This window comes from Myotis nattereri (genome assembly GCF_964212035.1).
Source record: "Myotis nattereri genome assembly, chromosome: X".
Taxonomy (NCBI): domain Eukaryota; kingdom Metazoa; phylum Chordata; class Mammalia; order Chiroptera; family Vespertilionidae; genus Myotis; species Myotis nattereri.
This window is the reverse complement of record NC_138078.1, coordinates 97576126-97589860: the sequence shown is the minus strand read 5'-3', so window position 1 is coordinate 97589860 and position 13735 is coordinate 97576126. Positions and strand designations below refer to the sequence as shown.

The following is a 13735-nucleotide window of genomic DNA, read 5'->3' as shown; positions in this document are numbered from 1 at the left end:
AATTCTGAAATAAACATATGCAATGCAATAGAGAAGAGGTAGGGGACATTGGCATAATTCATAAAAATAGGTATGTCCAATTAAGAATGAAGATAGAAATGAGAGAATAAGATTTGTAAATGCATCACACTTTTCTTTATATTCTTTTTAAATTTCAAGGATTTCAATTACTAAAGATAAACACAGTATCCTGAAAAGTATTGCTAATAATTATTAATGCATAAAATGAAAAATATTTTTGTCTAATTAGATCCAAACATGGAGAGCAGGACTGATGAAGCCAAATAATACCATGTGCTCAAGAGTATTTCTGATTCAAGTAAAACATGTGGTTAGCATGGTACATTAACTATTTATGATCCTTTGTTATTTGTATACTAGAGGCCTGGTATACGAAATTCATGCACTCAGGGTGAGGGTCCCTCAGCCTAGATTGGGAGAGGGTGCAGGCCAGGCAGAAGGACCCCACCAGTGCAAGATTGGGGCCAGGGAAGGATGCAGGAGGTTGGCCAGCCGGGGAGGAGCCGTGGGCATGTCTGGCCCATCTCACTCAGTCCCTATTGTTCGGACCCCAGCAGCAAGCTAACCTACTGGTCAGAGCATCTGCCCCCTGGTGGTCAGTGTAAGTCATAGCGAGCAGTTGAGTAGCCTTAGCATATCATTAGCATATTACGCTTTGATTGGTTGAATGGCCAACCAGATGACCGGACACTTAGCATATTAGGCTTTTATTATATAGGATTCCATAACACTTTTGAGAGCCTAAATAGAGAACACTAAATCATTTGATCAGATCAATGAAAAGAAAAAAAATACACTTTTCTGGTAATAATAAGGTCAATTGCTATGTAACTGACTGTATCACAGTATAATTAATTGGCTTAAGTTCTTAAGACTACTGAAATAAGTAGACCATCCATTTCATGGTCTTATCTCAATTAGTTAATTGATCATGTAGTAGTCTAATGGTTAACTTATAAAATCTGTCCAGCTGTCACTATAAAAGTGGAATAGCTTATTAGTATGAGAAAACTATATTTTCTATCAGAGTGGCAGAAATGACTGTAAATGATCAGAATCCTATATAATAAAAGTGTAGTATGCAAATTGTCCCCTCTACCCGGAGTTCTTCTAGGAGTTTGACCAGGGGGTGGGGCCAGCCAGGGGAAGGGAGGGAGTACCTGGCTAGCCACTGCCAGCCACCAGGGACCCTACTAGTGCACAAATTTCGTGCCCTGGGTTTCTAGTATTAGTGTAATTGTATTTAGGCCCTTGCTAAAGTTTGTTAGAATAATAAAGGAAAAGAGAAAACATTAACCATTTATTTTTTTATCAGGGCTATTTTGCCATGTTTCTCCCTTCCTCATGCAGTTTCAGAAGAAATTAACAAAATCCAATTCTCTTTTCAAAGTTACAGTAACTTCAAGAGTTTCAGTTTCCATGATATAGGAAGCTTTGGCACTGTTGCAATCCACAGGATGGGGAAAGTTCAGCAACAATTTCCTAAACAAAACAAAACAAACATAGAATGAGCTTCCTAAAGTGATAGAAAGAAGACATCACTTTTAAGAAGGCAATGGAGAAAGCAAGTTATACCATTAGAACATTATAAACCAGAAACAAAACAAAAAAACACACACCAATATTTAGACAGTACTAGTACTGGATCAAAAGTACGCCTAAATAACACAAATAGTATGACAGTTTTTTGGCCTTAAAAACCCAAGCAGTGGTTTTTATTCCCTTCTCTTTTTTTCTAAATTGACCTCATTTTCTATGATATAAACATAGTCTCAGGCTATGTTTATAGAAATAAAAATAGAACCATTGCCACCTTTAAGTTGGTTGGATAGATTTGTTGACAGCCATACTTATGTGTGCATGGATTGTGGATAGTTGACACAAATCTGAAAATTTAAATGGTTCCACAAGAATTCTGCTAACAAAACTTTAGGCTGAGTCTCTAAGGCCTGGAATGATTTCAATTCCAGATCAATGAGAGTGCTTCTCTCCGCTTGTTTCTGGTTCTTTCTACTATGCATTAACAAAAATTCCCAATGAGGGATTGCTGGGTTTATTTTGCAGTGGATGGCTCAGTTTCTGGATAACTTCATGCTTTAGACGCTTTACGGGGATATGACATCCATAATTCTGCCATAGTGATATTAATGTAAATTATGCATGGGGTTGGTACATGCTGGTATCTGAAGAAAATTAAATTCATGAAACACTTGGTACCTTACATTCTCGATAGAGAAGGCTTAAGTATCTCTATAAAATAGTGGACAGAAAAGCTCATTTACAAGTTATAAGGTCTAAATCAGTAGGAATTTTGATATTTTTAGGGGTACTTATTGAATACTTGTATAAATAACTAGTATTTGGCCCTAACTGGTTTTGCTCAGTGGATAGAGCATCGGCCTGTGGACCGAAGGGTCCTGGGTTCGATTCCAGGTCAGGGCAAATACCTCAGTTGCAGGCTCCTCCCCAGCCTGGGTCCTGGTTGGGGCACATGCAGGAGACAACTAATTTCTGTGTTTCTCTTACATCGATACTTCTATCTTTCCCTCTCTTCCACTCTCTCTAAAAATCAATGGAAAAATATCCTCAGGTGAGGATAAAAAAAAAAAGAATTAGTATTTTAAAACAAAAACCTTGAAAATCAATTGCTTCTTTACTGATTTGCAGACCTAAATTCAGGACACTGGGCTCATTAAAAGTATTTACCACACATCTACAGAAGCTGAAGAAGAAATTTTATGTGACTTTTATTTTATTACAGATATATAAGATAGGAGAACCACCTCCTTTCACCTTAACTAATGAAATCATGAGGTATTTTAATGTAGCCTTTAATATTTGATATCTCAAAAAAAGTAGGTGCAGAAACATTTAGGGTCCATCTTTTTAAATATATTAACAATATAAGTTGTGCTACAGTTATATTTGCTTTATCCCTTATTCTACAAATTATAATATATTCACTTTAAAAAGAAAGCAAAGTTCAGTGGTAGTAGCTTCACTGCACTGAAAGAGAACTATAAATCACCTGAAGAATAAATTCCAATGACAATATACACTTCCCTGTCCAGAAAGAAATAAATTTTAAAAAGACAGTTAGTGGCCATTGGCATTACTGTCTAGTCCTTAGTTATGGCTTTACATAATACAATTTTGAATAATACAACCTGTGTAACTTATTTAGACTCTTAGGAGAAGGAACGTATTTTGATCTAATCTATTTACTGTCTCATATCTGAGATTTATATTTAAACAAAGCAAAATTTTTCCAAATACTTAACCATTGAAGGATAGGAATGTATCTTATCTTGGTGTCCCCCCACTATCTAGCAGAAGAGTTTGTAAATATTTGTTGAGTGAATAAATAAATGAGTGAAAAGAAAACTGGTCACCACAAAGTGATATCTGAATAACTACTATAGATTAGTAATTAGTACTATAAAATGTGAACAAACGTTTAAACCCAAACCCCTCTGCCTTTACATTGATAATGTATTTGTATTTTAAGAAGCTAAAGTTTAGACACTGGTCAAATATTTATCCAGTCCCAATTTCCATTAGGAATTATGTAAAGGCAGACAATAATATATGAAAATAAAAAAATATCTATACAGTGAACATTAGAGACTTGCATGCTAACATTTATAATGGAGAATTCAAGATGATGTTGCTTGCAAGAGATATACATAAAGGACGATCTTGCTCTGTGCATACTTACATAATGCAATTTTTATTTTATGTAGTTAATAAATGCTTTGATTTACATATCTGTGTAAAACACAGACATGGCCTTTTTTTAAAAAATTTTAATCCTCACCCAAGGATATTTTCCCATTGATTTTTAGAGAGAGGGAAAGACAGAGAGAAATATCGATGCGAGAGAAATACATCCATTGGTTGCCTCCTGCATGCGCCCTGACCAGAGCCTGGAGCAAGGAGGAGCCTGCAACTGAGGTACATGCCCTTGACCGGAATCGAACCCAGGACCCTGAGTGGCCAATGCTCTATCCACTCAGCCAAACCGGCTAGGGCAAAACATGGCCTTTTTAAGGTTTCCTATTGGAGATAAGATATAACTATTTTCAAAGAAAGTGCAGAAATACCTTCTGAGCTGCAATTCACTATTCTATTTAGAAAACATTAGGTATTGATGTCATGGAATATCAGTCAACTATCAAGCTGAATTAAAGGAGCACAGCAAAGGTGAAAATAATCTAAAGCAGCACTCAACTAAAATTAACTTATACTTGTCTTTAGAATGTGCCTTTATTATCATGTTCAAGGAATTTAATTATGATATTCTTAGAATTCACTTAAAAAATAATGAGTGGTAGCAATACTTATATCTGACAACATAGACCTCAAAGTGAGGGCCGTAACAAGAGTTAAGGAGGGCCACTTCATAAGACTAAAGGGAACAATTCAACAAGAGGATATAACTCTGGTAAACATATATGCACCCAATACAAGAGCACCCAAATACATAAAAAAGTCTGGAAGATATCAAGGAAGAGATCAACAGCAATACAGTCATAGTAGGGGACTTTAATACCCCATTCACAACAGTGGATAAATCCTCTAAACAAACAAAAAAAAATCAGCAAAGAAACAGCAATCCTAAATGACTCACTAGATCAGATGGACTTAATTGACATCTACAGAACATTTCACCCCAAAGATACAGACTATACATTCATCTAAAGTGCACACAGGACATTTTTAAAGATAGACCACATATTAGGACACAGGCAAAGTCTCTTCAAATTCAAGAATACTGAAATCATATCAAGCATCTTCTCAGATCACAATGGCATAAAATTAGAAATCAACTACAATAAAAACAACGAAAAAAATCAAACACTTGGAGGCTTAATAGCATGCTATTAAAAAATGATTGGGTTACCAAAGAGATCTAAGAAGAAATAAAAAGCATCCTGGAAACAAATGACAATGAAAATACAACAATCCAAAATTGGACACAGTGAAAGGGGTACTGAGAAGGAAGTTCATATCTCTACAAGGCTACCTCAACAATAAAGAAAAAATGGCAACAAATTATCTAACCCTGCAACTTAAAGAATTATAAAGAGAGCAGCAAGAAAATCCCAGAGTAAGCAGAAGAAAAGAAATAATAAAGATCAGAATGGAAATAAATGACATAGAGACAGAAAAATACAAAAGATCAATAAAACCAAGAGCTGGTTCTTTTTTTTATATATATACTAGGGGCCCGGTGCACAAAATTCGTGCACTGGGTGGGGGGGGGAGAGTGTCCCTCAGCCCAGCCTGCCCCCTCTCACATATTGGGAGCTCTCAGGTGTTGACCCCCATCACCCTCCGATCGCCTGATCGGCCCCTTGCCCAGGCCTGACGCCTCTGCCAGAGGTGTCAGGCTTGGACAGGGGACCCCCATCTCCCCCCGATCACTGGCTCTGGCCCCCGCCCAGGCCTGAGGCCTCTGGCCCAGGAATCATGCCTGGGCAGGGGACCCCCATCTCCCTCTGATCGCTTGCTCCAACCCCCGCCCAAGCCTGACGCCTCTGACCCAGGCTTCAGGCCTGGGCAAGGGGACCATCATATCCCCCCAATCCCCGGCTCCGCCCCCCACCCAGGCCTGATGCCTCAGCCAGAGGAGTTGACCCTCATCACCCTCCGATCACCAATCACCGGATCAGCCCCTTGACCAGGCCTGAGGCCTCCGGCAGAGGTGTCAGGCCTGGGCAGGGGACCCCCAGCTCCCCGCGGTTGCAGGCTCCGCCCCTGCCCAGGCCTAACGCCTCTGGCCTAGGCGTCCGGCCCAGGCAGCGGGGACCTGCAGTGGCAGCGGGGGGTGCCGCGATTATGGGCTTCGCTTTAGGCCCAGGCAAGGGACCCCTAGCTCCTGGGACTGCCAGCTTCGACCGTGCCCAGCTTCCATCGCTGGCTCCACCCCTACTTCCTGCTATCACTGGCCAGGGCGGCAAAGGCACCTGATTCTCCGATCATGGCTGGGGGGGCAGGGCAAAGGCGGCTCCAGGGCCGCCTTTGCCCTGCCCCCGCAGCTCTTAGCTCCCCCCTGGGTTTCTGATCACTGTCAGTGGCAGGGGGCTTCTTCCTGCTTTCCCTTTTGCCTCCCTGCATTGTGCCTACATATGCAAATTAGCTGCCATCTTGTTGGCAGTTAACTGCCAATCTTAGTTGGCAGTTAACTGCCAATCTTAGTTGGCAGTTAATTTGCATATAGCCCTGATTAGCCAATGAAAAAGGTATTGCCGTACGCCAATTACCATTTTTCTCTTTTATTAGTGTAGATTTTATTGATTTTTTACAAAGAGGAAGGGAGAGGGATAGAGAGTTAGAAACATCAATGAGAAACATGGATCAGCTGCCTCCTGCACACTCCCCACTGGGGATATGCCTGCAAACAAGGTACATGCCCCTGACCAGAACTGAACCTGGGACCCTTCAGTCCGCAGGCTGACACTCTATCCACTGAGCCAAACCAGTTAGGGAAAGAGCTGGTTCTTTGAAAAGATAAACAATATTGATGAACCCCTAGCCAGGCTCACCAAGAAAGAGTGAGACTACTCAAATAAACAAAATCAGAAATGAAAGAGGTGAAGTAACAACTGACCCCACAGACATACAAAGGATTGTGAAAAAAATACTATAAACAACTCTACTCCAAAAAACTGAACAACCTTTATGAAATGGACATATTCCTACAGAAATACAAGCTGCCAAAACTCAATCAGGAAGAATAAAAAAACATGAATAGGCTGATAATTACTGATGAAATTGAAACAGTAATCAAAAAACTTCCACCAAACAAAAGTTCTGTACTAGACAGCCTCACAGAGGAATTTTACCAGTCAAAGAAAAACTAAAACCTATCATTTTCAAAAAATTCAAGAGGAAGGCACACTTCCAAGCTCTTTCTATGAAGCTAGCATTACCCTAATTCCAAAACCAGATAAGAAAGAGAATTACAGGCCAATATCCCTGATGAACATAGATGCTAAAATTGTCCAAAAAATTCTAGCAAATCGGATCCAGCATTACATTAGAAAGATCATACACCATAATCAAGTGAGATTTATTCCCGGGATGCAAGGCTGGTACAATATCCACAAATCAATAAAAGTGATACATCACATAAACAAATTGAGAGACAAAAATCACATAATCATATCAATTGATTCAGAAAAGGCATTTGACAAAATCCAACATCCTTTCCTGATAAAAACTCACAGCAAAGTGGGAATAGAGGTATCATATCTCAACATAATGAAAACCTTATATGACAAACCTACAGCCAACATCATACTCAACGGGCAAAAACTAAAACCATTTCTCCTGAGAACAGGAATAAGACAAGGATGCCCACTTTCACCACTCTTGTTCAACAAGCACTGGAAGTGCTAGCCAAACTGATCAGACAAGAAGAAGAAATAAAAGGCATCCAAATTGGAAAAGACGAAGTAAAATTGTCACTATTTGCAGATAAAATGATATTGTACATAGAAAACCCATCAAAAAACTACTAGACTTAATAAATGAATTTGGCAATGTAGCAGGACACAAAATTAACACCCAGAAATCTATGGCTTTTTTTATAAACCAATAATGAACTCACAGAAAGAGAAACTTTAAAAATCCCATTTACCACTGCAACAAAAAAAGTTAAGATACCTTGGAATAAACTTAACCAAGAAGGTAAAGGATCTGTACTCAGAAAATTACAGGACGCTGAAAAAAAAGAGATAGAGGAAGACATAAACAAATGGAAGAATACACCGTGTTCATGGATTGGTAGAATCAACATCATTAAAAGGTCCATACTATCCAAAGCAATCTACAGATTCAATGCACTCTCCATTAAAATAACAATGGCAAATTTCAAAGACCTAGAACAAACTCTCCAAAAATTCATCTGGAATAATTAAAAAAAAGGACCCTGTATAGCCACAGCAATCCTGAGAAAGAAGAACAAAGTAGGAAGGATCACAAGACCAGCTATCAAGCTATATTACAAAGCCACTGTTATCAAAACTGCCTGGGACTGGTAAAAACAAACAAACACAAAAACAGATATATAGACCAATGGAACAGAACAGAGAACCCAGAATTTGACCCAAGCTATTATGTTTAATTAATATTCAACAAAGGAGGCAAGAGCATACAATGGAGTCAAGACAGTCTCTTCAATAAATGGTGTTAGGAAAATTGGACAGATACAAGGAAAAAAAAGAAACTACAACATAAACAAAAATAAACTCAAAATGGATAAAGGATTTAAACGTAAGATGGGAAACCATAAAAATCTTAGAAGAATCCATAGGCCACAAAATATCAGACATATCTCATGTTAATATCTTTACCAGCACAACTCCTAGGACAACGGAAACTAAGGAAGAAATAAAAAAAAAATGGGACTACATCAAAATAAAAAGCTTCGGCACAGCAAAAGAAACCATCAACAAAACAAGAGAGCCCACTGCATGGGAGAACATATTTGCCAATGTTACATCCAATAACAGCTTAATCTCCAAAATCTACAGGGAACTCATACAACTTAACAAAAGAAAGATAAACAACCCAATTAAAAAATGGGCAAAGGACCTAAATAGACACTTTTTGAAAGAGGACATACAGAAGGCCCAGAGACATATATATGAAAACATGTTCAAAGTCACTAAGCATTTGAGAGATGCAAATCAAAAGAACAATGAGGTATCACCTCACACCTGTCAGAATGGCTATCATCAACAAATCAACAAATGACAAGTGCAGGTGAAGATGCAGAGAAAAAGGAACCCTCATGAACAACTGGTGGGAATGCAGACTGGTGCAACCACTGTGGAGAATAGTATGGAGTTTCCCCAAAAAATTAAAAATAGAACTCCCATTTTACCCAGTGATCCCACTTCTAGGAATATATCCCAGGAAAACAGAAACACCAATCAGAAAGAATATATGTACCCCTATATTCATAGCAGCACAATTCACCATAGCTAAGATCTGGAAACAACCTAAGTGCCCATCATCAGTGAGTGGATTAGAAAACTGTGGTACAGCTACACAATGGAATACTATGCTGCTGTAAAAATAAAGGAATTCTTATTATTTGCAACAGCATGATGGAACTACAGAGCATTATGCTAAGCGAAATAAGCCAGTCAGAGAAAGGTAAATATTACATGATCTCACTCATTTGTGGAATATAATGAACAACATAAATGGCTGAACAAAAATAGATCTAGAGACATAGAAGAATCGAACAGACTGTCCAACCTATGAGGGAAGATGGGGGGTGAGAGAGTAAGAGATCAACCAAAGGATTTGTATGCATGCATATGAACATAACAAACAGACACAGACAGTAGGGGGGTGAGGACATGTGGTGGGGGTTGGGAGCGGCTGGGGAGAGGTCAGTGGGTGAAAAGGAGACTCATGTAATACTTTAAACAATAAAGAATTCAAATTACAAAGAAATAAATAAACCCCATATGTAGACAAAGTCAGGAGACTTTGGGAAATTATCCAATTCCCCTATCTTTACTCCTTTCCATCTATTTCATGTTGAGAATGTATATGCCAAAACAACCAGTTTTTTTAATGAACAATTCAGTAAACTGCATTATTTCTTTTGGTTGTAAAGGGTGTCGCAAAATTGAAGCAAGAAGTAATTTTGATAGAAAACACAGGTTTATAATTAAAAACTGTAAATTTTTTATTGATTCATAAAGTATACAGTATAGGGTTATGTATGGAATAGCATATCGGGTAAATGGCCTCCACGGCTTTGCTGGCACATACGCACTCTTTTGTTGAAGTTTTCCATGACTTTTTTGCATAAATGTGGCTGAATTTTGTTGATACAGCACTCAATTTCCTCCTTCAAGGAGTGGGTGGTTGTGGGCTTGTTGGCATAAACCTTAGACTTCAAAAAACCACAAAGAAAAAAGTCCAACAGCATTAAATCACATGATCCGGGCGGCCAATTCTGATCACCAAAATGGGAAATTACACGACCGGGAAATGACTCATGCAGTAATTGAATTGTTTCTCGGGCTGTATGGCATGTGGCACTGTCTTGTTGAAACCACATGTTGTCCACATCCATATCTTGCAATTTAGGCACAAAAAAACTGGATTATCATGTCGCGATAGTGAGCACCATTAACTACTATTGCCTGAGCAGCCGCATTTCAGTCATGGAAAATTTCAACAAAAGAGTGCATATGTGCCAGCAAAGCCGTGGAGGCCATTTACCCGATATGCTATTCCATACATAACCCTATACTATATACTTTATGAATCAATAAAAAATTTACAATTTTTAATTATAAACCTGTGTTTTCTATCAAAATTACTTCTTGCGTGAATTTTGGGACACCCTTTATAATGCTAAATATCTGGATATTATTAATAATTACAGTGTAATTGATTATCATTTGACAGATATTAGCAGTCAATTCAGTGAAAATGAATTCGCTTGTTCTCTGCTTTACGTATATCATAAAAGGCCTGTGGTTGTGATGCTGTAACGGTGGAACAACAAAACAACCGGTCACCAGGAGGTGTTGGAGCACTTCTTGGGCCCTCCCCCTACCTCTCTACCCCCACCCCCCAGGTGCGGGCAGTGTCAGTGGAGCATCACAGGGCACTGGCAGCGTCCACAGAGCGTGCGAGGCTTTGTGGGGCAGGGTGCTCGCAGCGTCCACGGAGCATGTGAGGTGTTGCAAGGTGGGGCACTGCCAGCGTCTGTGGAGCATGTGAAGTATCATGGGGTAGGGTGCCAGCAGTGTCCACAGAGCGTGTGAGGCATTGCAGGACAGCGGACATGGCCCTGATGGCAAGCTAGGTGCAGTGGTCGGCAAAGTTATTAGTCAACAGAGCCAAATATCAACAGTACAACGATTGAAATTTCTTTTGAGAGCCAAATTTTTTAAACTTAAACTATATAGGTAGGTACATTGTTATTAACTTAATTAGGGTACTCCTAAGGCTTAGGAAGAGCCACACTCAAGGGGCCAAAGAGCCGCATGTGGCTCACGAGCCGCAGTTTGCCGACCACGGGTAGGGGATCCTACACATGCACGATTTAATCATGCACTGGGTCTCTAGTAGATATATGAACAATTCTGAATGTCCTCTCATATCTTTCTTGAAGCAAGTAAACATAGTTTTACAGGGTGTCAAACTCAGAAACTAAAGAAAGTAGATGTGAATATAAATAAACTATAAAACAAGACACAATCCCACTAATACAAATTTAGATAATAGCATGGCTCCAAAGAAAACTTTAGTGTTTAAGAAAAGAAATAAAAACCTTAATTATATCTTTTGTCTTCTATCTTAATGATTTTTTTCCTTATGAGACAGTACCTTTCTGCATTAATCATCTATAATAATAAAAGCGTAATATGCTAATTAGACTAGACGTCCTTCCAGATGTCCTTCTGGATGACCTTCCAGATGAAGTTGTGGCAGGTGGAGGCCAAGACAAAGGTGGCTGCTGTGGTGGCAGGGGCTGAGGCAGCTGCAGTGGTGATGGGGGCCAAGCCCCTTGCACAAACTTCATGCATTGGGCCTCTAGTTTATTATATAAATACAGCATGATCCAAATGACCTAATGCAGCCCATATTCTATGTGAAAAAGTATTTCTATATGAGTCTTTCATTTAGTGGTCTCTGATAGATATCTGGAATGACAGCATAGCCAGAGAAGCTGCCTAAAGATTGATGGAGACAGTAAGAACTGCTAGGGGAACGGAAATTAAATCAATGGTGTGCAGATGTGTGTGTGCTTTTAACAAGCATGCAAATATCATGGAAGATTGCCTATTTAACTAACTTTCCTTGGAAAGGTTGGGTGCCAGAATAAATGTGTGCATAATACGCAATGAAAAAATTACTATTCTCCCTGAAGTAATGGTGGGGATAGTGAATGTAATTTTTATAGCATGAGATGATCATGAGGATACGTTTGAAATTACTATATGAGTAATGAGAAAATATTTGATATGTAGTCATCTCTAGATCATTTTGTGTTAAATGCATCTACATTTGCCATAGAAATCAAGGTTAAGTTATGTATGTACATTCTGTTGTTTATACATATAAGTCTTTTGTATGAGGGATCTACTTTATATATTTTTGAAGCTCTAAGATCAGCAAAGGAGAATTATAAGTACTGATAATGGAAGGAAGAGAATATGCCAGAAGCTGACTGCTCCTCATTCACAATATGAAATGCTGATGAGTCATAGTGAAAGAACCACTGCAATCAACCAAAGTGTACTCACATCCAGATGAAAAGTGAACAAAGCAGTGAGATATTTAGACATTTTATCTAGCACACACCAGGTTCCATTGACTCCTTCTTTATAGAGCTAGTTTTGAGAAATAGGACTGATTCATACAGGTCTCAGAATAATCATTTTATATCATTTTTACTGTTGGCACTAAGTTTTGGGAACATGATTTGAACATGTGTAATAGACTATCTTTGAAAATATCAGGGGGGCAAGAGGAGGAAAATGGCGGATATCTGTAAATGATCAACAATGACAAATATATTTAAAAGAACAAAAAACAACAAAAAGAAAATATCAAAGTATTTAATTGAATCATCCCATTATCACCTGTATTATTTTTAAATGTATTCACACAGTTTGAGGATATAGTGATAAATTAGTTGTTGGAATTTTTGTTTTAATTACTTGATGACAAGAAGTTGTGTTGCCTTGGCCAGGTAGCTCTCAGTTGGTTGGAGTGTAATCTGGTACGCCAAAAGGTTGTGGGTTCAATTCCCTGTCAGGGCATACACCCAGGTTGCAGGTTCAATTCCCTGGTCAGGGTGTGCATTGGAGGCTACTGATCAATGTTTCTCTCTCTCTCTCTCTCTCTCTCTCTCTCTCTCTCTCTCTCTCTCTCTCTTCCTCTCTCTAAACATATCCTTTGATAAGAATTTTTTTTAATTTTTTTATTGATTTTAAATGAGTATAATAAAATTTAATTTTAGAGCCCCCATCATATCCAAAAAGTTTAAAGATTTTGCTTCTCTTATGCTATAACTGTACAAAAATTACACATGCAAGATTTACAACTTAAGGCATTTTCATCTCTAGCTATTTTTCCTAACAGATTGTATCTGAATATCAAAGACTGTTTTGGTGATATCAACCTACCCCAAATGTACAAATGCATGGTAGAAAAAAAATCTAGGTATTTCCAAATATTGTTATGTCTATATTATGTAGAGTAAAGATCTGAATGATTAGCTAGCTTTTTAACTTTTCTTCAGACTTTAGGAATGATGCAAAATTGCTATGTACATTTTAAAATATTGACTGAGGATTCATTCATATTATAATAAATTATTATAGTTCTAAGTTTTACTTACTTATCAGGAGTACGAAGGTCGAGGATCATTTCCTGGACATTAATTTTAATTTCAGAAGGGTTTGTATTTGGCAGTTTAATTTTAACCTGAAAGGAAAAACGAGAAAAAAAATATTGTAGTCTTGAAGATCAGTTAATTTGAAGACTATAAGAAAATATAGACAAATAAGAACTAATATTTATTAAGTGCCAACTATATGCCAGGTTATGCCATTTCCTCATAAAAATCTTGAAAAACAGTGTTTATTACTCCTATTTTACAGATGGAGAAACTGAAATAAAGTGAAGTTTAGTGAGGGGCCCAAGGGCAAGGTTTTGTAATTCC

The 13735-nt window shown here is 38.2% G+C and overlaps 1 protein-coding gene across 1 annotated transcript in view; it reads right to left on the bottom strand.

Annotated features, from left to right (window-relative positions):
- Positions 1-1308: 1308 nt before the first annotated feature.
- The window catches only part of DNAAF6 (dynein axonemal assembly factor 6), a 69558-nt gene continuing 57131 nt past the window's right edge, over positions 1309-13735 (bottom strand). Inside the window, exons 6-7 of the mRNA XM_081115020.1 lie at positions 13412-13497; positions 1309-1503 (exon numbers count right to left, since the gene is read on the bottom strand). Coding sequence (XP_080971146.1) covers positions 1374-1503; positions 13412-13497 — 216 coding nt within the window. The 3' untranslated portion in view covers positions 1309-1373. The remainder of the gene's footprint in view (positions 1504-13411; positions 13498-13735) is intronic.